At 37.4% G+C, this 27,882-nt stretch overlaps 4 protein-coding genes across 8 annotated transcripts in view; 2 read left to right on the top strand and 2 right to left on the bottom strand.

Annotated features, from left to right (window-relative positions):
- Positions 1-6,478, bottom strand: part of DopEcR (G-protein coupled receptor DopEcR) — a 220,011-nt gene extending 213,533 nt beyond the window's left edge. The window contains exon 1 of the mRNA XM_087347478.1: positions 6,379-6,478. The gene's annotated coding sequence lies outside the window, so the exon portion shown is untranslated. The remainder of the gene's footprint in view (positions 1-6,378) is intronic.
- LOC110828809 (protein LLP homolog) overlaps positions 1-6,489 on the bottom strand; it is a 49,460-nt gene extending 42,971 nt beyond the window's left edge. Inside the window, exon 1 of the mRNA XM_022061853.2 lies at positions 6,379-6,489. The gene's annotated coding sequence lies outside the window, so the exon portion shown is untranslated. The remainder of the gene's footprint in view (positions 1-6,378) is intronic.
- The window catches only part of LOC110828806 (uncharacterized), a 57,136-nt gene extending 38,287 nt beyond the window's left edge, over positions 1-18,849 (top strand). For all 4 annotated transcript variants that reach the window (XM_022061843.2, XM_022061846.2, XM_022061845.2 and 1 more), the window contains exons 2-10: positions 1,268-1,412; positions 8,701-8,845; positions 9,105-9,202; positions 10,446-10,598; positions 10,975-11,182; positions 11,769-11,916; positions 12,599-12,773; positions 13,347-13,554; positions 14,117-18,849. In XM_022061843.2, coding sequence (XP_021917535.2) covers positions 1,268-1,412; positions 8,701-8,845; positions 9,105-9,202; positions 10,446-10,598; positions 10,975-11,182; positions 11,769-11,916; positions 12,599-12,773; positions 13,347-13,554; positions 14,117-14,268 — 1,432 coding nt within the window. In that variant the 3' untranslated portion in view covers positions 14,269-18,849. The remainder of the gene's footprint in view (positions 1-1,267; positions 1,413-8,700; positions 8,846-9,104; positions 9,203-10,445; positions 10,599-10,974; positions 11,183-11,768; positions 11,917-12,598; positions 12,774-13,346; positions 13,555-14,116) is intronic.
- A 4,272-nt stretch (positions 18,850-23,121) lies between these two features.
- Positions 23,122-27,439, top strand: LOC110828811 (Golgi-associated plant pathogenesis-related protein 1). 2 transcript variants are annotated; one of them, XM_087347483.1, is made up of 4 exons: positions 23,122-23,225; positions 23,708-23,845; positions 24,157-24,364; positions 25,263-27,439. In XM_087347483.1, the coding sequence occupies exons 1-4, from the start codon at positions 23,220-23,222 to the stop codon at positions 25,412-25,414; spliced, it is 504 nt and encodes a 167-aa protein (XP_087203609.1). In that variant the 5' UTR covers positions 23,122-23,219; the 3' UTR covers positions 25,415-27,439. The 2 variants fall into 2 exon arrangements, with proteins under 2 accessions (XP_087203609.1, XP_087203610.1); XM_087347484.1 differs by lacking the exon at positions 23,708-23,845 and having other exon boundaries at positions 23,157-23,225.
- The last annotated feature ends 443 nt before the right edge of the window (positions 27,440-27,882 follow it).

Genomic DNA, 27,882 nt, shown 5'->3' with positions numbered 1-27,882 from the left:
GGAGAACATATTCGTAGCAAGGAGGTCATGTCATGGTCCTCCTGGTGCCCGCATTTCCATAGGGACGTGGCTTCCTCGCTTGTCAATACCATGAAGGCGGTCTCACAGATATATGACCATCGCAATTGAAACAGACAGAGGATGTAAGCAGGGACTTCGCAAAGATTGTGTGGCAGAACTGGGATCTTCAGACTTTCATATGACACCTCGTAATGTATAATTGTAATTGCTTTGTAATCTGATAGAGTCTCTTGAACACTTGTTTCGAAATGACAACCCAGCCTCTGTTAAGAGTGACGCGGACAAACTTGATGGACGTCATTTTGAGAGCAGATAAAATCCCTAGGGGGTCCTTATGAGTAAATAAAGAGTTATTTTAAAGCGTAAACCTCTGATAAAATAATGACTCGAAATTATTCTTTCTCAGTCGCTAATGCTAAATGTGACACGAGAAGAACAGCGTAAAATCAAGCTATGTCAAAGCTAAAAACGTGTTATAAGCTTGTGTCTGCTGTTATATCTCACGTTATGAAGACGTATTGCAAATGGAGCGAGATGTTAGCTCCGGTGTACATTTATAGGAATGTGAATTGGTCCCAGAGGAGGTCTGGGACGTTATGGAAAATATATAAATTCTGCATTTCTGGTGGGAGTCAAACTGCTCCTGTCTAGTCCTTAGACTAGTCACTCCTGATGGCATATTCTAGCGCAAAGTTAAAGAGCAATTGAGACAAAGCATCTCCTTGTTTCAGACCGTTCTCGACGGAAAATGAGTCAGATAAATATTTACCTATACGAATTTTTCTACAGGTTTCATTTAAGCACATTTATATTAGACTTCTTTGGTATACCAAATTCAATGAGATTATGGAATAACACTTGTCTGTTAACAGAGTCATAGGCTTTTTTTGAAACCTGTAAATAATTGATGTACTCCCATTTTTTTCTCTAGTATCTGACGGATGGAGAAGACCTCATTAATTGTTGGTCTGTTACGTGTTAACCAAAAGCATAAGCGATTATTTTCGTGCGCAGGTCGGGAATAACATTCATTTACAGCTCTGCCGGTCCGGATACGGATGACCGCTGAAGAGAGACGGGTTCAGTTCTGTACGAGCCCGGAGTTACTCAGTTTGGTGCAGTTGAGTGGGGCCACTAGGTCGAGCGCGTTCTCACTTTATGTTCCTGCTACACTAGTAGTAATTCCCATCATGTTGTCAATGCCAACCACTCGACGTTCACTGACCACAGGATTTCTTCCTGGCAGGAGAGCATTGCCAACGGCCGCTATCATGGACCTCAACAGAATCCCGAGTACAACGCATGGCCACGAGTTCCACACGGGACTGAGCAGGGTGGTGATGGTCCGGAAGACGGAGCAGAGGACCTTTGCGTCTGGGAAAAATGGCGAGGTGAGTGAGACTGTTCCTATGTATGACACGATGTTGGATTTCCTAAAATTCTGTAAACCATGGGCAGGTTAGTGAGATTTTAGGTTCTCGCGGCAGCGAGTATGAAGATTACTGTCTCCTGGGATAGTGGTCGGTGTAATGACCGACATTTCAGAGGTGCTTACTGCCCCAATCATCAGACCAATGATGGAGACAGCACCCCAGAAACGTCGGTCATTACACCGCCCATTATCCCAGAAGACAGTAATCATCACGTCCGTAGTATTTATTTCGAATAGTGACTACGTTGTCCTGTGTTTGAGGCTTATTTGAAGAAACTGTTATCAGCTCGGACTATAGGGTATAGCTAAAAATTGATGGCTAATTAAATGCAAAGGATATTGAAGGAAGTGGTCGTGGCCTAATTTAAGGGAAATGATCCGGCATTTGATTGGTGGGACTGAGGAAATTCACGAAATAACTCAGGATAGTCGGTCTCCGAGATTTGAAACCGCGTTCTATCGAGTACGAAGCAGGAATGCTAAAAATTAGACTATAACGTTCGGTTGAACGCAAACGCACATGTAGAAGCCGTTTTTCCGCCCGTAGGTTTGCCCAGAATTTTGGAATCTCCTCCCCAAATTTTCACAATTACCATTCGATAAATTATTATATAAGGTAAGAAATATAAAAACCCTGACGTATGTTTTATAGTCATGTAACATACGATTACATCAATTGACCAGGTTCCTCGTTACGCAGTTTTAATATCCTCATGACTCCTAGAAGGTTGGGATTTTAACAGACATGCGCACAAGACTAAGTTCCATTTTCGTATGTTTTTTCGAATTCCTCGATCTAAACCTTCCCTATTACAATTCAGAAATAATTCTGAAACAGTTGTAATGCATCCATAATAAGTGGGTCCCTGATGCAGGAGACGGCTCCATATAAGGCGAATGACTGCGAATATAATAAGCATTTTCAGACAGCCGAAAAAGGGTGGTCCTCCAGCTTCAGTGTTAGGAAAAGCTTTATGTATGGAATGCTAGGACCTCGGATTAAGGCACATTCTTTACAGTGCAGGCTTTTGTGAATACTGCAATGAACATTCTGGTTCTTTTTACTACAGGTAGCTTAGATACTATCAGCTTCTCAAGAAGAATTCTGCCCCATGGTATTAATTATTTTTACAGATATTTAGAAAATCGTAAGGTTATTATATATTTTGGTACTCTAAAGGATGTTATGAACTATGAATCGTAAAGTGACGACCGTGGTGTATTTTAGGTCATGATAGTTGGCCTGAGGAAGATTCTGACCAGTAATTTCTAAAACCTTAAACAGGAATTCTTTCCACCGCGCACTCAGCGAGCGAGAACGATACTACATTCGCGAACCCTAACTGTGTTAGTATTTCTGAGGTAGGAATTTAAAATATGTGACATCAAAATGACCCTCGGGTGTCATGACCTTCAAACCGAGTTTCCGGACCGGTCTGCCGGTTGTTAGTAGTACGCAGAAGGAAATACTTTACCTTCGCACATTATATTCATTATTCAAGAAATACACGTATTAGTTCAAATGTAAATTTTATGCAGGGTTAAATATCAGCCCTATTTCAAGCCACGTTTCTTGGCAACTGTTCAGTTATTACCATGAGATTCACGAGGTAGATAATATGGTAATCTCTTAAGCTTGCGTTTATACGTAATGTATGATATCAATAGACAGTATAACTGTTACAGTAACTATTACAGACGAATTCGTGTGATAGAAAGCATGGTGATCTCATGAACTTACTTGTTACACTTTATAAACGTTATCGTAACCACAAAAAAGTTCAGACATACGTAAATTAAGCCGGAGACCACAAGTTGATAAACACTGAATCCTAACACACTTACGCAAATGATAAATACATCATCACATTCGACTTATCTATATTTTAGCTACCTGTCTCATAGGAGGAGTTACAAGTTGAAGTCAGACTCACTGACGGAAATCTCGAGAGGACATGCAGACGAGAACCCGTCAATTATCTAGAGAAACATTCTAGATTGAGGGCGTAGGACGTGTCTGCAGAGTAGGATAACAATTACTGACAGAAAGAACACAGGAAAATTATAATATGCCATGCAGAATAATCACTGTCAGAAGACGAGACGAGTTTCCTTGTGATGGTGGTTAATTACATTTGCGCGTGCCTCTCGTAAAGAAATAAAGATTAATTGACTAAAATGAATTCTACATTGACCCATAAAATCCTAGCGGGCGTCTTATTTGATATTACATGAGCAGTTAATACAGCAGCTGTCTAAAATTGTTTCATTAATTTGTCATTTATGAATACGTATTCTTAAATACAAAGAAAATCGGCTATTAATTTTTAAAAATAGTACCAGAAGGGGTCTCGAGGTCCTTGGGTCCAACGGGAATACTTCTTGGCCCGAAGGAATAAAAAATGTGGACAACCCTAAATAATCATCCACGTTGCACTTTACAGTTAAAGTAAAACTTACACCGAAGATGGATGCCTTCTGGATTGTAGCCCCATGGAGACTAGTAGAAGTTTATCAACGTTTCAGAGGTTCTTGCTGCCTCCATCATCAGGGGTTATCGCTACAACGCAGAATACAGCCATCTTCGGACTCACCGGCTTGTAAACCTCAAATCCTACATTAAAATGTAATTTTGTGTTGAATGCCAGGTCTTATATTGCGCGTTCAGTGACGTCATCGTCCAAGCTGTGAGGAAGACGTGGAATTTAGTGGTCGGTCGCTGCATTCCTAACAGTGGGGTAGCGTTACAAACCGCATGTCCTTGGTTCAAGGATACGTGTGACATTTCGTATGTCCTCCGAATGTTGAGGATACGCGGTGACGTCCATTTTTAATGCCAAACTAATACGTAAATTAATATATAATCGTCTTTAAAATGAGATAGTAATGTCAGATAGTGATGTGAGACAAATAGTTCCAAAGTCCAGCGTCAAACTTTACAACGTGGTCATGACTCCGTGCATGGTCTAAGTGACCTCACGTACTTTGCAGCTCCTGACTTACACACGTAACTCATCCGAGTGGACCTGTGTTCGGGACCACGAAGGTCCTTACAGGATGTGTTGAACAAAGGGTTGAACACACTGAGGCCCTGCTGTTTCCATTTTTCTTTCTGTTCTGTGTTTCCTGGCGATTGTCTTACTGAATCTAAGCTTAAAGTACATACAAGGTTTATTACCGTCAACACAATTACAATTCTAATCACACTTGCGCTACATGTTTCGGCGTCACGAGGTTCGTCATCAGGCACGTATCTTTGTATCAAACGGTCTTCCGAAGCAGTTTCCACATATGTCGTCGTCTTAACCTACGCCTTGGGTCCAGACGTTCATTGGCTGTACAGTCATAATTGAACCTTTTATGTACAGATATCTTTTATTTTTCTTATCAGTACAAAAAGAATGAATAATCGTCTACACTGCCTTTGTGGGCCCCGTCGTAACCTTAAAGGTAAGTTTACGTCCCACCCGGTTGTATAAATGATGTATTTTATTGTGATGAAAATAATACAACGTGCGTTCAACAGAATACTTATTACGATAACGCATTCGATTTTGCAGGATTGATTTAGCTCCAAGTGACGACAGAATTTTCTGTTTTACAAGCGCTGCTTACATTAGGCAGCTTTTAACGTAGTTTACCCCCAAATGAGAAGAAGATACAAAGGAGTTCAAATTATTCTTTGTCGAATTTCAACAGCCCTTTTCAAAAAGTCAGTAAATAGTAAAGAATTTCCTTTTACAAATTAAAATAAAATATTGACAATAAACTTCTGAAGATTAAAATGGATGGCTTCTGGGTTGTCGAGCAGTGCAGTGTGGTAATATCGACGTTTCAGAGGTGCTTGCTGCCTCCATTATCAGGACGATGATGATGGAGACAACACGTACATCTAAAATGTCGATAGACTTCTGGTAGACTACGCGTCTTTACAACTCAAGAGGCAGCCATCTTCCGTGAGAACGTGAATTCTGAATGCGAGGTCCTAAAGGTCGTCGTTCTGTTTGAATGCTGATGGAAGGACAAAGAATATGCAACGCGTAGGGACTGTCTTCGGCTGACACGGAAATGATTCGTGTGTCTGCTGTCAGGTGAGCGATGAACGAGATTGTCCCGTGGGAATAAATCGAAGTACGAGGTCCTCGTTTTGTGGGAGATGCAGGAAATTGGTTCAGGTGAAAATAACTTTTGTGTAGTCTGTGACGAACGGAGTTTTCAGGTGACTGAATTAAGACGGTACGACGGACGGGGAGTTACTCTTCGGCGTTAACAACCCACTGGAATGACCTGAGAATTGTGCTCCAGGCACCGAAAACCGAGCCACTACGAACGATTCGCTCTACAAATTAAATGTTTGCCAATTGCGTATTTAACGGTCCATGAAAAGAAACGTAATTATTCAGTGCACAAAAGAACGTTACACATTTACGACACAAAGGCAAATACGGTAACCTAATTACATTCCGCCAACCAGTCGCAATGACCATGTACGTTACTAGGACAGGAGCAAAACATATTTTAATTGTTTAATGATTCATTTTCTAACTGAGATAATGGCGAAGCTAAGCTGACGATGGATAATTAATTAGTGCGAATCAGAAAGTATCTATCATTTAAACACGTTAGCTATCGTAAATATAAGGATAAAGCACACCGGAAGTCGATGGTGACATTCTGGGATGAGACGTCATGTGGTCTTGTTCGTGGGTACCAACGTTTCACAATAACACAGTGCCACCATCTTCAGGGCTGAAGATGAAAGCAGTATTTAACAGTCGTTTCGTGTAACTTTTGTTGTATTTGTTAACACTGGCGCGAGTTTTTACGAAAAAGGCGTGGACGATCCTAATTTCATCCTCAAATCTGACATAACAGGAGCACAGAACGTTTATCGAACCTTGTGATGTACTCAATGGCGTACTCACCACTTTCTTCGATCACATATAAATCTGGGACCATGCAGATGCCCCGAGCTGATTCTGACCGATGGGGGTCTGGGTTTGTACCTCCAAGGCGGTCCGACACCTCTTCAGTTGCTGTAAACAAACACAGATCATGCAATTTAATATTACTCTCCCATCTTATCCTAGTTCTTCCGAGCTTTCTCCTTCTTTCAGGCTTCCCGACCAAAATTTTATAAGCAATTCTCAAATCTTCATGCGTGCTACATTTCAAAATCCATAAAAAGTGCTTGAAATATATAGACAAAAGTAGAATATATGTTCATAGAGACTTCTAAGTGAAAATTCGTATAACTTAAACTAAGTTGAACGAGACTTACGCGTGGTAATACAAATGTCTACGTACAAGTTAATTTAGTCGCTTAGGTAAAGTGGTTCTTAAAATTATCAAAATTAAACCAAAATAAAACTATTCCACAAAATATACTGTCTCCCTCCCACGCTGAGTTGTTATGAAATGGATTTTTGCGCCGTTGCATGTAAATTCTGAAGTAACTAACTTGGTCCCTTCATGTCCACTTTACTTTACCCATCTAACTGAATTTAAAAGATAGGGAATGAGTCTCACAACTAACCTGTGTATTTGTTACTTAATATGCCTTGAACACAACATTCTGATCCTTTAAAATTAATTTAGAACAATTCTGATGAGCACTTCCTTGAAAACGCGGGGTAAACTGATAAGCGCGACCCTGAAATGTGGAACGGAAACATTGAGGACCAGTTCTACCAACTACGCAGTTTGATCGTAGCTCAGTGCCACCTTCAGCTGTTCGCAAACCGAGCCTCGTACCTGCAGCGCTCACAACGCCAGTGTTTTGGAGGAGAACTAAATGTTAAGCTCCTTCCTTCCTGTTAAATTCCGTACGTGGTCGCAAGATATATTTATGTAAACGGCTGGTTAATTAGTAAATCCATAGAAAGTACGTAGTATCTGTTAATGTTCGACCCTACTCCTACATAACAAGAAATCCCTGTTAGGCCACACAGTAGACGTACAGAACTTCCATTGTTTTCCCATCCACAAGTTTTACTTCTGACCTTGAATTTAGGTATCACACGTGCGAGCAATGTCATGGATGGGTGGTAGACCGTGGTTAAATTAATCATGTTATATTCTCCGTTAAACAAGGCCAGTTTAGAACACACGCTAATATAACATTTTCAGCAGAGAACTGCTCAAGACTTCTGTTTTGTTAATGTTATTAAAAGTCTTCACAACTAGACGCGAGTCATTCACAAAGCGTTCTGCACGAAACAAGGTCATGAGACTACACAGTCCAGCAACCCAGAAGGCAGCCATCTTCGGTCAAAACTTTGCGTATATGAGAAATACGCATTTGTAATATTTACAGCGACAGTTAATTTGGTATTTTCACTTCAGCGTAAACGAATAACATCTTAAGGTCTGTCTGTCGCTTATTTCATCGAATTTTTACTACGGTGACATTGGTTCGAAGTGTTACGAAATGACCTTGGATAAAACTGGCTTTCGATACCGTTATTGCATTTTTATTCCAATAGCTGCCCTTATGACGTCATTGCACATGATGTGGGCGTAAGGAACACCTTTGAAATATTAGTGTACTCCGCAGAGTATACATTTCCAATCTTCTTGTGAATCCAAATAATTACGTCAGAAAATATGGCGGTATGGATATATAGTACATGCTCCATGAGTACCTCTACTGAACCAGATGAATCCAATCCAATCCAAACCTTCAATCTTATTTCCTTAATATCCATTTTAATATTATCAGCTATACCTAGGCTTTCTAAGTGGTCTGTCCCATTCAGGTTTTCCAGCCAAAATTTTGTATGCATTTACCATAAACAATTCGTGCTACATTCCCTGCTCATCTCATTCTCCTTGATACGATATTAATAATAATTGGTGAAGAGTATTAATTAGGGAGATCTTCATTTTACAGTTAATCCATCCACCTGTCACCTCATCTCTCTCTCTCCCTTTGGTCCAGATCTTCTCCTCAGCACGCTGTTCTCAAACACCCTCAGTCTGTGTTCTTTCCTTAATCTAAGAGACCGGGTTTCGTACCCACACATGTGAATTTTTGTAAAATTTATTTTAATCTTTACATTTTTAGATAGAAAAATGAAAAACAAATTAAAGTAAACTTCAATGGTTTGGCTTGACACTACGTAGTCATTAAATAAACTATAAATAAATAAATAATTTGGCAACTGCCAAACCACACTTTATTGTTTAAACGTTTGTCAATTTACGTAAAGAACACTTCAATACTAATCTATTCTAAATCTTTGTAGGAGCCAAAGTTTGAGACTGTCACCCGAGAAACCGTGGAAACTTACCGAGGAAATCGACCGGATCGGGTGACAACTTCGGAGAAACGTGACGTATTTCAGAATCTGCCAGAAGATTTTCGGGTCATCTTACAGAAAGAACAGAATGGTAACACTTAGTGCTGTAATTATATTTGATATTCACTAAACGTATATTTAATATATAAAACAATAAACGAGTTTGCTCAGCTTCTGTTTATAAATTCATAAACTCGTTTTTAAATTCTTGAGTCAAGGTTTAGAAATAATAGATAAAATCTTACTGTCAATTTATCCATGGTATTTAATTGAAATGTAAGTAGCTTTAAGGTTTGCTTAGCTTAACTACTCATAACTGAATTGTACTACAAGTTCCTTATTAATTACAGGTATAACAAATAATGTAATTAGAAATGGAGTGGTAAAAGATAAACCAAAATCCAGGTCACCAAGCTTGTCACCAGATAGATCTACTACGGTGAAACAGGTAAGACGTCACTGAACAAAGATACGATGGACGGCAGATGATATCAAGCAACTTATTTGAAGGAACTGGGCATTTTCTGAAATGTAAACTGAAATAAGTACAGTATTTTTTATATTCCCAGTAACTTCAGAGGTCCGCGCGGTCTGAGGCGCGGGCCTTGTGCCTCTTGGTCGCTGGGACCGTGGGTTCGAATCCCACTCAAGCCATGGATGCTGTATTGTGCTGTCCTGTGTACAGGCGAAGGGCCGATCCCTCGTCCAAGGAGTCTATAGATCGAGCCAACGTAAAGTTGGGACCCGCAGTGCTCAGGCACTTGAAGAACGGATCGTTCCTAGTATCCAAGTAACTTCAAATGACTGCTGCTACTACTGTTTCACAGGAAAGACTTGCCCAATTTGACTTGTCATGCCTCATCCTTCCAGGAAAACTGGTTAAATGATTTTAAAGAAAGGCCATGGTAAATTCTGCGTAACAAATAAAACAAGCTTTGAGAGTGTTGGGTTACCAGCCGCGTCACGTGTCTGAATAGTCAATAAACCACATCTTCTGCCAACGTTTCGAGAGCAGTCTCTGCTCTCATCCTCAGGGCTGATGCGTAACAAATGTGGTCCTTTGTAGCTCGCTCGCCAGTGGGAACTGGTGGCACTCGACCTCGACTGTCAGCTCCCATCGGCGAGGGCACCACAAAGAACCAGATTTGTTACGCAGCAGCCCTGAGGATGAGAGCAGAGATTGCTGTTGAAACGTTGGCGGAAGATGTGGTTTATTCACTATTCAGATACCTGACGCGGCTGGTAACCTGGGAGTCGTTCATCAATTTCAGTCGTCGCAAAAGATTTTCTGTAAATTGTATTCTGCGTTGTCTTGGTCTTTGAAATAATTGGATGTGCCTTAGCACTAAGCTTACTTAAATACTAAAAGCTGAGGATAAGTTTATAGTATTATTTAAAGAGTTATTAAATGATTCAATAATGATTTGGAGACACGCACCTCAAGTCAGAACATGTCCTTTCACATATAATATTTAAGTAAGTTAGAATCATAGGTTTTCTTACATTTTGGGTGACTTAATTCGACTTTAAAAGTTATGGGCTTATATAATGATAAAAATGTCAGAGTAGCCATTTCAGCTCAAATCACGTTTGAAACAGATGCGTGATAAATACAAATTAGGGATGATAAAACACTTATGTTAAATCATTTCATAATGTTATGAATAAAATAATTTCTTTTTTATTTATAGAAAAGTGAAGGCAGATTCAGTCTAACCAAAACAAAATCAAAGCCAGATAATGACACAACAGGTACTGAAGGTGATTTTGCAGTAGACTGTCTTAAGGCACACAATGAATACCGAGAGAAACATGGAGTCCCACCTTTAAAACTCAACAAAAAAGTTCGTATTACTTTCATTTTACGATGCCTTTATATATCCTGTTGAAATAGTTTTAACTAACTCCTCTTATGAGAATAAAAATAATCTAACAAACAACTATTAACACTATAAAAAAAAACACTATTGTCATACGCGTTTCAACCACAAGACGTCATCATCACTGGCATCAGGGAAATTAATTCATTTAATCAAATGATTTAAACTGGATTTAGAAAATAAATAATGAGTAGGATATTTAACAAAAGTTAAGAATTGCTTCTTTTTTAAAAAAATCAGTCATCGCAGAATTTATTTCAATTCAATGTTCTGAATTTTAAAGACGCAAAGCCTACCACTGGTTGACTCTTTAACCTGCTAATTTCTAACAACATTTTAGCTGTGCAGATACAGCAAAGAGTGGGCAGAACGACTCACCTCAAGAGGACATCTAGAACACCGTCAGAATTCAGACTGTGGAGAGAATATCTTCTGCAGTTGGTCTTCCAATCCGAGCCACCACGTAACAGGACGAGAGCCTGTCGATAACTGGTACAGCGAAATAAAGAACCATCCTTTCGGTCGTGAACCGAATAGCCTCAAGTCTGGTAAGTTAATTACGTATTTAGAGCAGTTTAGAGCTGAATAATATTTAAGAATTCAGTCCGTACCGCGAAGAAAACACAAGACTTCACCATTACAAATATCAATTGGTTAAGCTTTATCTTACCTGCGTTCCTTGTCGGGAACGTAAGTTGAGTACTCAGACCTACGAAGTAATAGTTGATTATTCTGAGTATCTCACGAATTTCGTAAATACAAAATGAAAATTTAATGATTGGTACCATTGGGTTAACGCCCACTGACGTATTTATTAATAAGATTTTTTTTATTCAAATGTACGTGTGTCTGAAAGCATAAATATAATGTTTATATTATTTTATATTATTTAAATATCGGAATATTTTTTTTCCTTTTCCATAATGTTACTTAGCTTTTAAGGTACCCATTCTTAAATGCCACCAGTAATATTTAATTTGTATTTCTTCCGTGAGTCGGTCTGTCATCAAAGACTTTTCCAAATTTTAGTTTTCTTAAATATGTCATATTCTATTATGACGTTTAAAGTAAAAACTTTTGATTTTAATAATTATGAAGTTATTTACTGGACTGGTGTTTGCCGTATGATTTCAGGTCACTTCAGCCAGGTTGTCTGGCGGGACAGCAAAGAACTAGGAGTTGCATTTGCAAAAAGTCGCAGTGGGCAAATATTTGTCGTAGCAAATTATTCTCCACCAGGAAATTTCATTGGCAGTTTTGCTGAAAATGTACCACCTCTTGGGTACGTATGAGACGAAGGCAAATTTAGAAGGAGTAATTCAGTAACACATTATGAAATATGAAAAATAATAAATTTTAGCAGCTCGTAATTCAATCGCGAACATCACTTATTATGATATGACAACATTCTCGCATAATGCATTCAAATCTCTCCCAGAAAGCGTTTTCTAGTAAATTTTTCACATCATGAAAACATTTGTGTTAAAGGTACGTTGCAAAATGTAATTCGCAATAGAAGTTACGTATGTACCAGTATTTTGCGCATACTGCCCTGTATTTTTTTTTAATTTTCAATTGTTTTCGCCTCTTTAAATTTTTTGGAGGAAATAAACATTCTCTTTCAGCTTAAAGAACAAGTATAATATCTATGAACACTATTGTACTTTGTGAATTTCGTAATCATTTACGGATATATTAAATTTTGAAACTGTAACTGATAAAACAAAATAATTGCAAGAATGATACTGGTTCAAGATGTTTTTATGAACGGGTGTGTGCTGTATAATAATTTCAAAATTTTACTTTCATTTCTTATTATCTTCCTTGGAGTCGTCATACCATTACAAAAATTCAGTGCGCAGTCTTCGCTTGAAGCCGTAGGAAATGTTCACGACTCTGACTACAGAAATCATGACTTTAATAATTCTAAATATGATTTCAATTTATATTTCAACTTCTTACAGTGGATTTGTTACTTCAAGCCAAAGTAAAAATGACATTACAAAGAAGATGAGCCCGGGAAATATATCTGACGATGACGCGAACTGCATCGAAGACGAATTTGCCGAAGAAGGCGTTCGAATCCATAATGAGTACCGGAGGAAACACGGAGTACCGGATTTAAAACTCAGCAAGTCGGTAAGATAAATGACTAAAAACATCCGTGTTTAAGTAATTTTGCACAACTATTTGTATTGACAGTACATTTTAAAATTCTATACGTATTCGCGTGATAATTTTTATTGAGGGGAAGGAAAGTTTTTCATCTCTCCGAACCTACAGGAGAACAAAGACGATAAAATCATATCGGAAGTAATTTCCCAAATACCAAATGTGCATAGATGATGAGTTTTGTGAAATAATTCGTGACCAACAACAAATCTGGAAGTGAACATCACTATTAACTGATAAACAACTATAAAAAAAGTTGCATATAAGAAATTACGATTAAGTTTTAAGTTTATATAATTTTAATTAATTTTTATACACCTGAAGATGGTTCATTTAAGAACCGAAACATGTAGTAAGAAAAAGATGTTCTAAATGTAAATCGAATGTTTCGATAGGAACATCACATGATATTTTAATTATCTTAATTTTAATTTTAAATTTTAAATTGTGATTAGACGGACAAGAATAATTAATTAAACATTCTTTTGTTATTTCAACATGGCCATCTAATGTAATTTCTTCTTTGTCGTTGATGGACAGCTCTGTAGTTACGCGAAAGAGTGGGCTAAGATACTAGCACGGGAAGACAGATTTGGCCATCGACCTGATGGGAAATACGGAGAGAACATCTATTGCATGTGGTCTTCAGATCCACAGCAAAGAGTGACCGCCAAGGACGCCTGCCAGAGTTGGTACAGAGAAATCAAAGATTTCGCGTTTGGATCCGAGCCACGCGTACTGAAATCAGGTATTTAACACGTCAAAGATACATCTCGATCTACGAAACTACAATTTACTAGTGTTTACTTCTTACAGAGGGAGATGGAACAGCGTATCAAAACTGAGTACGTGTAGAACGCAACATTCTATCTCTGTGCTTCTAGCTTAAGCCACTTGTACATCGAAAATATCTTTCTGACGATGGCAGTCTTCTGGGTTGTTACGTCATGCAGTCTGGAAGAAGTTTACCGACGTTTCGGAGGTCCTTGCTGTCTCCATCATCAGGGCAATAAGTAGGCCACGTGTGTGGAAACGTCCCTGATAATGGAGGCAGCAAGGACCTCCGAAACGTCGGTAAACTTCTTCCAGACTGCACGGCGTAACAACCCAGAAGACTGCCATCGTCAGACTCGCTGCTGTGAAACCTTAAATCCTACTTAGGTGTCTCTGGACGTCTCTGTGATGTGTCTTAGATTAAATTCCAAAAGGTGTTACTTTCATCGATGGTGTTTCTACGCTCTGAATTCTTTTCCTTTAGATTGGTCTCAGAGCTTGTCGTCATTACAAAAATTATGTGTTTCATTTTTCAGGTCACTTCACCCAAATGATCTGGAAAAATAGCCAGGAACTTGGAATGGGATTAGCTAGGAGTAAGAATGGCAGAGTTCTGATCGTCGCAAACTATAACCCAAGAGGAAATTACATCGGACAGTTCGCAGTGAATGTTCCCAGACCGCGCTGAAATGGCGGTCATTTATCGTTTACGTGTTTCAAAACATCTGTCAGCTGTTCTTAGTTTTTTTTATATATATAATTTTATGCTAAGTGTATTATGAAACATGATACTTAATCATATAGTCATTTGTTTACCAAATAAATTAAACCGATTCGTAAGGACTGTTTAGCGCAGATGATACATTTAGTCTACAATAATTAGAACTGGTAAAAGATGGAAGTATTATTTATAATAAGGATACGATGACGGGCTGTTATGTAATGTATCATGCAGGGTTATCATTGACCCCGCAAATTCTGTGACCTGGCGACAGTTACCAGTTTCAGCTGTTCGCAATTTCACGCGCAAGTTGAAGTTAATGTTCATTTTTACTGTGAATATAACAAAACAAATATTACAGTAGATACTGTAAACTATTTACTACTTATTATTTATAGATTTTGCGGTATCGCCAAAATAGCATTTCAAAATGGGTCGATTGTACGACATTTTATAACAAATCAGAATTATTCTGCGTATACATTTTTAAGTCTGATTTAATATTATTTATAGTATGAATCAAAAATGTTATAGCAGGTATTAGAAATGGTTTCCCCGTAGCCTTTGAAAGAGCTTAATATCTTAATTATACCTTTTTTTTTTCTTGTGAGAAACAAAGTATATTAGCATTCCTCCAAGCTTACATTCCCGTATTTCATTCCGTAAAATTGTTAAATTATATTAATGAATATTAAGGTTTTAAGTCATTCTAATTTTGTGTTGAATTCAAGGAAGAATTGTTTCCAAGTGAAAATAATTTGCAATGAAGCCTATAAACAGTAAATTGGTAAGCTACATTAGGCCTAATGTACTTAGGAACATTCTGTTTACGAGTCTCGTCAAATTTGAAAAATAAGATTTCTTGCACATGAAAAGAATCTATCACTGCTGTAAACTCATAAAATGGATAACTTTTAAGGAATTTCCACACGTAATTGCCTTATAAGGTAAAGTAAATTATGATCTTTTACAGACTTTACAATATAAATTTCGTAAATTTGGATGTTCACCGTATCAGTACATTCCCCGCTTTGTCGCAACCAGTGGGAAATTCTGGGTTCCCTCTATGGGTCTTTGGTAGCTGAAATCAATCTCAAAACTCTGCCGAAACCAGTCGCAACAGAAAAGAATTGCCACGTACTTAATGCGGAGTCAAGAACAGACTTTACCAGACATTCTGTGATATTATTAAGACTGAAGAAAACTGCGTAAGACTCAGGAAGATGAATATTGCGATATTTATTAAGGACGTCCGCATTTTTGCACAAACTGACGTCTGGTCTTAATCTGGGCTTTACTGTAAAATGCACAGATTTCCTTTCTACTGTGGTCTTCTCGTAAACAAAATAAATAAAATAATATATCCCTTGAATCTTGGCGGTGGAAAATGAAGATCCTTTAGAATTGAATTAATACTATGGACAATTTTAGTGGTCTTATCGCCGATTCAAATCTGTATTGGCCTGTCAAAAATAGACTAATGGCTGAGAGGCTTAAGTCTGGCGTAGGATAAAAGAACATTTAAAATGGAACGAAAGAAATCAGATGGCACTAGTGTCATTTATAGTGTTAATAGTTTGTTTGATTATTCTATATTCTGATGCACTACAAGCTATGCAAAGTTTTAAGATTAATAAATGTTTAGTTTTTGTGATTTGAATGAACACGCTTTTAGTTTCTTCAAACTATATTTTTAAGTTCATTAATGAGGAAATAACTGGAGACAAATCTTTGCCGATAGGTTGTGTAATTACACTATTAACTTGCGTGATTATATGAAGTTGGAAAATAGAAAATCCCAAATATCAGATACAATAAACTCTTCCCAATAGCGGGTTTTTCAATATACTATCCTATAAACACGTAACTTTCACTCATATCCATATGTTTTTACATGTTTAATTGGTGGTGAACGGAAAAGCTTCTCAATTTATGGCATATTATTTTTATATATTTGAACAGTGATCATTTATTTCAGGAAATTATTTAGCAAAATGCAGTACGCACATGTATCTAACAATCTTTAATATATTCCTGTCAAATGGGGTCTCGTGTGGACCTTTGATTAATCTTATACCTTACTTAGTAAGGGATTAAATGCACGGCTCAGAAACCTCTCCTACAGGATATAGGTTCATGGCGGCAGCTACTGGCCTACAACTGCAAGCCTGATGGTTAATTTCCATTTTGGTCTAAGATACCAGTGTGTTTTTGAATTCACAAATTTCATTCCTACACGAAAAATTCACAAATACCGTTCCTACACGAAACATGCCATGCTGTAAGTCAGTTTTATAAATTTACGATTCTACAAATTAAACCAGTTTGAATGAGTATTGCAGAAAACACTTTTCACTTGTTGGAATATTATAGTCTGATTTCTGACTAAAACATTCCACATTTGTTAACCTTTTAAAGCTCGGTGGTAATTATATGTACCACCTGCTTTAACAATCAGTAACTCTGCATTTTGTATTCATGAGTTTGGTATGAATTTTAATGGTTTAAGTTTATTTTTGTAATAGAGAAATGTTGTGTTTTCTTTGAGGTGGAGACTGAATTCTTAAATAATATTCAGATGAGTTTAGGCTTCAATGGTTTAACAGACGTCCAACATAAATATAAATTACGATTAAATATTTTGTACATTTTCAATGCAGGCACGAATATCTCGGGCAACTGATAGAGAAACACAACATTGTTAGCAGTAATAACGGAATTTACAGTGCATATTACATGAACTGAAGTGGAAATTAACATTTATAAATAGTATTTGGTAAACAGAGGCATCACAGAGTCATTTATACTTTTTCATGTCAAAGTGAAAAATCTATCATTTTCATGTTATAATATAAAAGGAAGTTAGCTCTGAATGCAAAAAATATCTAGTATTGGCACTACAGATTCTGTAATACTTCGACTACAGACATTTTGTTTGTGAAAAGTTTGTCAGACGATGATTTTAATACAATACCTAGCAAGGTTTTGTTCTACGTAATATTTAATCCGTCACAGCCCAAAATATTTTGTCTTAATAACAGAAAATTTTCTTAGCTGTTACGTTAACTTGGAACTGAGTTCTTATGTACTTACTTAGCTTATAAAATTATCGAAAATATTACCAACTTCAGTCTGAAACATGGAGATAAGATTTTTCTGTCTAGTATCGCGGGGAAGTCATAGGCATAGGTGGGAGGATAATATTAAGACGAACCTTACGGAGACAGGAATCGATGCAGGTAGCTCAGGATAGATTCCACTGGTGGGATTTTGTGAACATGGTGATGAACCTCAGGGTTCCATAAAGAAAGTGTGATATTCTTTGACAAGCTGAGTATACAATCGTCTTTTCAAAAATTTCCTGTACCTTAGAGCGAGTGAGTATTTCAACGTATGTTCTTTGGAATAAAAGTAAGTGTTTTGAAAAATTAATTAAACAATACGTTTTCCGTGTACAAATTGAAAAATAAGAACCTCGTGTAATTTTAACCTGCATCGTGAGTATAAAACGTACATCAAATTGTGTACGTAGTTTCTTTAAAGAATATTTCGTTTAAGTTCAGTTAAAATTTCATCTCAGTTTCCACATAAAGTTTTTCCAGTCTTGATGTCAGTCCGGAGTCGCAACGTATGAAACACGCTGAACATTTTTCTTAGAAGGAAGATGTGAAATATTCTTGATTATGTCTGGGAAAGTCTGGCTGTTCAGCTTTTGTATATGAGTTTTCAGTCTCAATCTTGGGCGATCAGCCCCGTCAAATGGTTTAAGTCCGCTGTTGCTACTGGTTATAATATATTTTGAGACTTATCTTATATATAAGAATTAATGAAGAGATGGTTTTGTTAGGCTCTCGAAGTTTTATACATACTTCAAGCTGAACTTAGAATATTCAACCAATCCAATTTTAATAAACTCGTCACTTCTAACATTGTAATTATTTCTGTTGTAACGTAACACTAAATATCTTTTACAAATTAAATGTTTGAATCTGGAATTGCAATCTGCTCAAAATTCCAGCAAAGATGTACCTGATAAATTTCCAAAGTTTTGAAATGACTGTAAGTAAAATGTAAGAAAAATGATATAGTTAAGCATTTAAGAATATGAAAGTCACGTTAATATACAACAAATATAATAAGCTCTTAGGTACATTTAAGAATAATGATTTAAATATGATCTTCTCCGTTCTGTGTCTCAGTGCACGTAAGAAGTTTGCTGACTGACATCTGATTTTAATGTCGTCAGTCACAAATTAATTTCCAAATCACGTAAAAGCCGACAGAACCACGTACATTATCATATTTCAGAAGAAAAAATGCCCTAAGCTAATAAAATGTGTTTGCTCATACGGTAAGAAAATTTATATTACAAAGACTGACGTTCTGGCCAAGTTTAGAATAAGTATGTTGTAATATGATTGTAGTTACCATTGCTAGAAATTCGTAGTATTTGTATAAGATATGCTATGTATTATGTAACCTATGTTTCTTTTGAAATACACGTCTTGTTATGTAGATTCGTTGAATATTAAAATGATGAAAAAACAATTTTATATTATTAATACTGAAAAATCTCTTGGTTTAAAGTTCATTAATTTAATAAGAATTAGATAATATCCAGCTATAGACTTTAGTCAACTAGTTTAAGATTGTGTGTTGATCAAAGTGCAGAAGATTATGTTTCGGTGGACCAGATAACCGTACTATCTATCGACAAATAGTGCAACTGTAAGAACTGTAATATATAATTTTTAAACAAATTGTTCTCGCCATTTTGCTTTATAAAGTTGAGTATTAACATGTTTATAAAGTGGCAACCAATGACAAAATTATATTACCATTTCTAATTAAAAATATCAAACTTTTGTCCATCTATCGGGGCCCCAAGATTCGTGATGTGAAATGAAGAGCACTTGTGAAAGGACAGAGGACTCTGGTTACGAAAGCCAGAAAGACGGCGATGGGAGTCGATGCCCTGACCACGTGATGACCCGGTAAAGCCGTATCGCTGGTCATCACACCCTCAGGGGCTGTTGCGACACATTTTACTTCAGGATTATGCTTTATATTTCGCAAGAGCTTAGCTGAATACCAGGTCTTATATTGCACAATACTTTCTGTTTATCGCGTCTTACTGAATCTATTACCGTGAACACAATTACAATTCTAATCACACTTGCGCTACATGTTTCGGCGTCACGAGGTTCGTCATGAGGCACGTATCTTTGTATCAAACGGTCTTCCGAAGCAGTTTCCACATATGTCGTCGTCTTAACCTACGCCTTGGGTCCAGACGTTCATTGGCTGTACAGTCATAATTGAACCTTTTATGTACAGATATCGTTTATTTTTCTTATCAGTACAAAAAGAATGAATAATCGTAATACACTAGCTTTGTGGGCCCCGTCGTAACCTTAAAGGTAAGTTTACGTCCCACTCGGTTGTATAAATGATATATTTTATTGTGATGAAAATAATACAAATTGCGTTTAACAGGATAATTTTTAAGATAACGCATTCGATTTTGCAGAATTGATTTAGTTCCAAGTGGACGACAGAATTTTCTGTTTTACAAGCGCTGCTTACATTAGGCAGCTTTTAACGTAGTTTACCCCCAAATGAGAAGAAGATACAAAGGAGTTCAAATTATTCTTTGTCGAATTTCAACAGCCCTTTTCAAAAAGTAAGTAAATAGTAAAGAATTTCCTTTCACAAATTAAAATAAAATATTGACAATAAACTTCTGAAGATTAAAATGGAAAGCTTATGGGTTGTCGAGCAGTGCAGTGTGGTAGAAGTCTATCGACGTTTCAGAGGTGCTTGCTGCCTCCATTATCAGGACGATGATGATGGAGACAACACGTACATCTAAAATGTCGATAGACTTCTGGTAGACTACGCGTCTTTACAACTGAAGAGGCAGTCATTTTCCGTGAGAACGTGAATTCTGAATGCGAGGTCCTAAACATCGTCGTTCTGTTTGAATGCTGATGGAAGGACAAAGAATATGCAACGCGTAAGGACTGTCTTCGGCTGACACGGAAATGATTCGTGTGTCTGCTGTCAGGTGAGCGATGAACGAGATTGTCCCGTGGGAATAAATCGAAGTACGAGGTCCTCGTTTTGTGGGAGATGCAGGAAATTGGTTCAGGTGAAAATAACTTTTGTGTAGTCTGTGACGAACGGACAATTATCGTGAGTGTGGCAATAAGTTTATAATGGCACCTGAAATTTATTCCGTAAACTTCTGATATTTTAAGCAGGGACAAGTTCATCTTCTACGAGGGTCGCTCATTAAGTAATGCCCCACATTTTTTCCCTCAGAACATATTTATTCAAGATGGCTCAAATTTAGTGACAATATAAATCAATGTTTCCTTTACACATACTATTTTTCCACATAGTCCCCATCAACTTGTACGGTTTTACGCCAGCGTGGAACAAGTGCATGCATGCCTTGCCGGTACCAGCTCTTGTCCTGTGCACGTAGCCATGTCCTCACTGCTTGAATCACGCTCTCGTCATCTTCAAATCTTGTTCCGCGGATAGCATCTTTAAGTGGCCCAAAGAGATGGAAGTCGGAGGGTGCCAGATCTGGACTGTAGGGTGGATGGGGTAGCACCGTCCAACCCAATTTGGTGATTTCTTCCCGGGTTCTCAGACTTGTGTGAGGGCGTGCATTGTCGTGCAGGAGCAAAATTTCTGCTGGATGCTTGTGAGGCCGAACCCGTCGAAAACGCTTCTTGAGGGTTTTCAGGGTCCTGATGTACGCGTCTGAATTGATGGTCGCACCTCTTGGCATCACATCCACAAGAATGACCCCATCACTGTCCCAAAAGACAGTCATCATGACTTTTCCGGCGGAGGGAGTTGTCTTTAATTTCTTCTTTCTCGGTGATTGAGGATGATGCCACTCCATTGACTGCCTTTTTGTCTCTGGCTCAAAGTGGTGTATCCAGGTTTCGTCACCTGTAATGATCCGGGACAGAAAGACCTCTCCCTCAGCATCAAAACGCTCCAACAATTCAGAAGAAATCGTTTTCCTTTGAATCCTGTGGTCTGCTGTGAGACTTCGTGGAACCCATCTTGCGCACACCTTCGAATATGCGAGAGCCTGGATAATTGCAATCACACTTCCATTGCTGACTGAAAGCTGTTGGGCCAATTGTCGAGTTGTGATGCGCCGATCCTCACGAATAATGGCATCCGCGCGGTTCAACATGTCTGGAGTGGTGGCTGTGGCAGGACGCCCAGAGCGCGGCAGATCACGGAGCTCGGTTTCTTCACTTCCTGAAGCTTTAACTCTCTTAGCCCAGCGACCAACGGTGCTCCTATCGACTGCACAGCTTCCATACACAGCACACAAACGTTTATGAATGTTCACCACCGTTTCTTTTTCAGCAACAAGGAATTCAATTACAGCTCGTTGCTTGTAACGAGAGTCGTTCACAGACGCCATTTTAACAGTTCACTACAGCTCCGCTATCGGTTGGAATCATTTGAAACTCCGTACACGAACGCGGGAAACATCAAATCTCAAGCATGTAAAAGTACACTTTTCTATCTTCATTATTGGCTGAGAAAAAAAATGTGGGGCATTACTTAATGAGCGACCCTCGTACTATTCCGTTTTCAGACACTTAGAATTTGAGAGGTCTGACACCAAGGGCGAATTACAGCGAAAAGAGTAATTTAATACGTCTCATGTAGGTTATATTTTTATGGTCAGTTTGAATGCCTTAGGGATTCTGACCATACTTCAGAACTAGACAAATGAATTGACTGTAGTTCTAGAATATTTTGTAAAAAGGAGAAATGAAATTATTTAGGAATTTGGTATCACCGACATGATACAACCATTTTCAATAGGAATTTTCTGAATTGGACATTAAGTAAGAGTTTTTAAACCGATGGTTATTATGGACTTCCGGTTAATGAGAAGAACAGAGCTGAAGTGTAGGAGAACTGAGAGGCAATGAAAAGTTCCTGATGAATTTGACACGTCTTCGATTGAAACCAAAACCATGAGACTGCAGCTGAGATATAAACGACACAAATAACACGTGTTCAGTATACGAATTAACATTTCTCCAATGTCAGCCAGGGTTAAGGGCTCTAAGTATTGTAAAGTTAAGTTTTCAGAAAACTTTTGCAGTTTTCTTAAACATCTTCACGAAATCAGGTTTACTGATTCTTAAGACGTTTGTACAAATGTGATTATGCAATTTAGACATGATTTTAAGACTTAAGTCTTGCAATTGATCATTTCCTTGTGAGTCATGACCACGTTGTAAAGTTGGACGCTGGACTTTGGACCTATCGTACAACGGAGATACGCCAATCACTCTTCGTATCTGATATTACTGTCTCATTTTAAAAATTATTATTTACTGGCTACTAGATGGACGACTGTGGTTCGATCCCCGACGAGGACAGAGGATTTTTACCTCTAGCCGCTGATTCAACCCAGCCTCTTAACTAATTGATACCAGTTTTTTGGTTTGGATTCGCAGATGAAGGTTTATGTGACGTTGGTGGAATCTTGGGCAAAACGGGATACCGAAAATGACCACTGTTTCCTCTTCGCTTAATGACAATGCCTCGACTCCAGATATTCTGTAGTGTGACAGAAGAGGAATGGTGCATACGACAAATTATCTGTTCTTAGGACAACGTGGCAATTGTCTTCTGAAGGTTTCGAGAGGGGACAGCGGTCTTCGACAATTCTGGGTTACTGTCATGGCACTCAAGAAGGTAATATTAGTACTTAATCTGTAACCTTATGGACTGTTCTTATCATTATTTTATCATATTTTGAAGTGTTTACCAGCAAACGTATATGTGTCTATATAACAGAAAAATGTTTAGTTGGTGATCGTCTGTTCTTCAGCGAGTCTGGACCTTACAGGAAAACATTCATGGCTGTGAGTTGAGTACATTAGATATTTCCATAATTTTTGGTGGGCAATTAAAAGTTCTTATATAATTTTTACCACAATTTATTGTTACAACATTTTCAAGTTATGTAATGTATTTTAACTCTTCGTAGGAGCCAAAGTTTGAGACTGTCACCCGGGAAACAGTAGTTTTCTTAGATTTTGGGTGACTTAATGCAACTTTTAAAGTTATGGGCTTAGGTATATAATGACAAAATTCGGAATTTTATGATAGCGTGATAAAATTTGAGAGAAAACAATTTTGTGTTTCTTCAATGTACGTTTCAAGTATTTTCTTAATGAAGTTAATGGATGCTAAATAAAGAATTGTCAGAGTAGCCATTCCAGCTCAAATCACGTTTGAAACAGATGCGTGATAAGTAAAAATTAGGGATGATAAAAACTTATGTTAAATCATTTCATGATGTTATAAATAAAAATATTTTTTTATTTCTATCTAAAAAATGAAGGCAAATTCATTCTGTCCAAGACAAAATCAATGCCAGAGAATGACAAGTGATCAAGGTGATTTTGCAGAAGAATGTCTTAAGGCACACAATGAATACCGAGAGAAACATGGAGTCCCACCTTTAACACTAAACCAAGGGGTTCGTATTACTTTCATTTTACGATGCCTTTATATATCCTGTTGAAATAGTTTTAACTAACTCCCTTATGAGGTCAACACCTCAAGTCGTACGAGACTGTGACCCCACTGTTGACAAGAACAGAAGCTCTTGCAGGATTAGAGAATGGCCACGAATTGCGTCTCCTTTCTCGTATGATAATCCAGACATTGTTTCTTTCTAAAAAAATCAGTCATCGCAGAATTTATTTCAATTCAATGTTCTGAATTTTAAAGACGCAAAGGCTACGACTGGTTGACTCGTTAACCTGCTAATTTCTAACACCATTTTAGCTGTGCAACTTCAGTAAACAGTGGGCAGAAAATCTTGCCGGGAGAGGAGTTCTACAACACCGTCAGAATTCAGGTTATGGAGAGAATATCTTCTGCAGTTCGTCTTCCGATCCGAGCCACCACGTATCAGGACGGGCGCCTGTCGAGAACTGGTACAGCGAAATAGGTCTTTATCCTTTCGGTCGTGAACCTGCTAACCTCAGTGCCGGTAAGTTAATTACGTATTTAGAGTCGTTTCTTTCCCCCATGAACTCTTTGAGACCGAAGCTCATCCGAATAATATTTAAGAATTCAGTCCGTACCGCGAAGAAAACACAAGACTTCACCATTACAAATATCAATTGGTTAAGCTTTATCTCACCTGCGTTCCTTGTCGGGAACGTAAGTTGAGTACTCAGACCTACGAAGTAATAGTTGTTTATTCTGAGAATCTCACGAATTTCGTAAATACAAAATGAAAATTTAATGATTGGTACCATTGGGTTAACGCCCACTGACGTATTTATTAATAAGATTTTTTTTATCCAAATGTACGTGTGTCTGAAAGCATAAATATAATGTTTATATTATTTAAATATCGTTAGAACGCTGGCCTTGTAATCCTGGGGTCTCGGGTTCGATTCCCGGCGGTGCCAGAATTTATAACTTGTGTTGGGCAAGGCCGTGGTCTAGGCAACACGGAGTTTTCCTCCGTGGTATCCCAACAATTACTCCATTCACACACAGAAGAAGGCAATGGCAAACCACTTCTGGATCATCTGCCAAGAACGTATATGAACAGGTCCCAGTCCGAGAAAAGGATGGAAGGATCCTGTTCGTATGGACCTGTCGTCAGACAGAACACTAAATAATAATAATAATTTAAATATCGGAATATTTTGTTTCCTTTTCCATAATGTTACTTAGCTTTTAAGGTACCCATTCTTAAATGCTACCAGTAATATTTAATTTGTATTTATTCCGTGAGTCGGACTGTCATCAAAGACTTTTCCAAATTTTAGTTTTCTTAAATATGTCATATTCTATTATGACGTTAAAAGTAAAAGCTTTTGATTTTAATAATTATGAAGTTATTTACTGGACTGGTGTTTGCCGTATGATTTCAGGTCATTTCAGCCAGGTTGTCTGGCGGGACAGCAAAGAACTCGGAGTTGGATTTGCAAGAAGTCACGATGGGAAAATATTTGTCGTAGCAAATTATTCTCCACAAGGAAATTATGTTGGCAGACATGCTCAAAATGTACCACCTCCTGTGTAGATACGCGCTGTAGCAGAAGGCCACGGCAAACTTAGAAGGGTCAAATCTTTACATTGGGATGTGTTAATATCTTAAATCCTATTATTATTCACAAATTTTAGCAGCTCGTAATTCAATCGCGAACATCACTTATTATGATATGACACCTCTCTCGCATAATGCATTCAAGTCTCTCCCAGAAAAAAAATATCTAGTAAATTTTTCACATCATGAAAACATTTTTGTTAAATGCAATATTTGCATTACTACATAAATTCTCTTGAGGTGTCGTCTGATTTGAATGCGAGATTCATATCCTGCAAAATTATATAAATAATTTACGATCTTCTCTACAACAAGAATATTTAATTCTTATCAATATATAATCATTCCAAAAGAATATATATAGATGTAAGTCCTTTGTTCATAATTAGATGATTTATAAAAAAATACAGAGCTTATTCAGTCGTAGCAAAGTACTCAGACCGAGAGCTTGAAGCTGCAATGAATGTACTTTCTGTTAAAAGTATTAACTATAGCAGAGTCCTGATAATCTGACATTTTTTAACCCAACGTGCCACGTCACGACGCTCCATTTTGTCGACAGTCAACTAAGCACGTGGCAGAATGAATCACTTTCCCGCCATTACGCAACTTATATGGTTTACGTACTCGGACGCTACGGACATACTCCTGTTCGGGCGATGGCATTACTTTGCTGAGGGAGGAGGCTCTGATGTAAATACTCATTACTAATTTATTAAAAAAATAAACTCTTTCATTTACAAATTCACATTATATTAAATACTATTTTTGTTTGTGAGAGATTTAATTTGATTCTGTACTGTATTTTCGTCATAAGTCCCATTTACGTTGGATAATCAGGACTCTACTGAATACATACGTACGTAAATACATACACACATATATATATATATATAGAGAGAGAGAGAATGTACATATATCTTGCTGTATTATAATAATGATAAACTCTATTACGTACATAATTTTAGTCTACAAACAAAATAACAAAAAACACAAAGTTATGATTCACTAGAAACTTAATTAAAATACTGGTTACGATATTCCTGGATTATAGGGTACAGCGCATGGATGGGGAGTTCTTCATATTATGAAGATCTACTGGATAAAAATTATGTTTGCTCCGACATAAAAAAAAACAAATGTTTTTCCTTAAATGTGATTTACTTAAAAATATTAGTACAATTTATATTTATGCCTTCCGTACACTCAGACAGCTGTCAGTACAAAACTGGGAGGGTAAGGAGATCGACTGTCGATGGTACATCAGACTGAAAGAACAGGTTTGCACCACTGATCAGGACCGTCATCACTACTACAATTTACAGCAGATTTAAAAAAATCAGTAGTTTTCAACACGTGCAGATATTTACATAAAGTTATTTGCTATTGGCACAAATTAATTTTGATTTATTTTGAAGATTATCATAATTTACAGAGTTTGTATTATAAATATAAAGTTCCTATGCCTAAGCACATGAAATGAAAATGCATTGCGGAGCGGAGATAAACCTCCATATACTGGCACTATATAGGGGCAAGTGTTTTTTATTGTGATAGAACTATTATATAGGATTTGAGACTTTCGTGGCGAGTACAATCAATAAAATCTTCTCGGCCAATCAACTGGTTGCCATAGTAAACCAGTTGACGAGGCTGATCGCCCGAGAAGATTCTACTGAGAACTATCGTGTCTCCCAAAAGGTGTTCCGGGATGTATATTGATGACAAATACCTCTGCGTGGTTCAGTGTTCTATATATTTTTAGTGTTAATATGTTATCAGACTGCCAGCGTTATTCAAAATTTGCAGCAAATCGATTCAGTAACAAAGGTGAAAGATACCTTTGTTGTTGACATTGGTATTGCCAGTATAAGAAGACAAACAGAACTTCGGAAAACATCGTACATGTTCGACGAGTATTGACGCAGTCCTGGAAAATTTATAACATATCTTTCTCTATAACGTGGTTCAGCAGAATCAATAAAAAGCATTGACTGAAAAGATGTGAGACTGATTCTTAAGACCTCTGTCACTTTTACATAATAATCCTACATTCCCTTGTCCCCCACTTCCAGCATCGCTGTATTTTATTTTTCATGATTCTATCTTCTACACCCAAGAATATCAGACAGTTGCAGCATTGTAGGAATGTAAATAGATCAATTTTGCACTTAAATGATTATATCTCATCTAAGAACTTATTTCTTTGTTTGATGTGAGAGGAATAACCTCTTACATTAAGTACAACTGGTATTCCAGTAAACGAAACAGGACGAAAGTAATATCTAAAAAGAAAATATTTCAGTTTTAACAAATGCCATTAAGTCCTTAAAAAACACAAGAAGGACGTCTTATAATTGTTGTCATACTGTCTTTTAGGCACCTGGATGTTTCTAAGTGAATAAATATTTCATATTATTAAAAATTCAATTATATATCACACA

The sequence above is a fragment of the Zootermopsis nevadensis genome, unplaced genomic scaffold (genome assembly GCF_977971745.1).
Source record: "Zootermopsis nevadensis isolate Lab colony 2312 unplaced genomic scaffold, Znev_1.0 Znev_ptg000011l, whole genome shotgun sequence".
Classification (NCBI taxonomy): Eukaryota; Metazoa; Arthropoda; class Insecta; order Blattodea; family Termopsidae; genus Zootermopsis; species Zootermopsis nevadensis.
The sequence above is the reverse complement of the archived record's forward strand: the minus strand, read 5'-3'. Positions and strand labels throughout refer to the sequence as shown.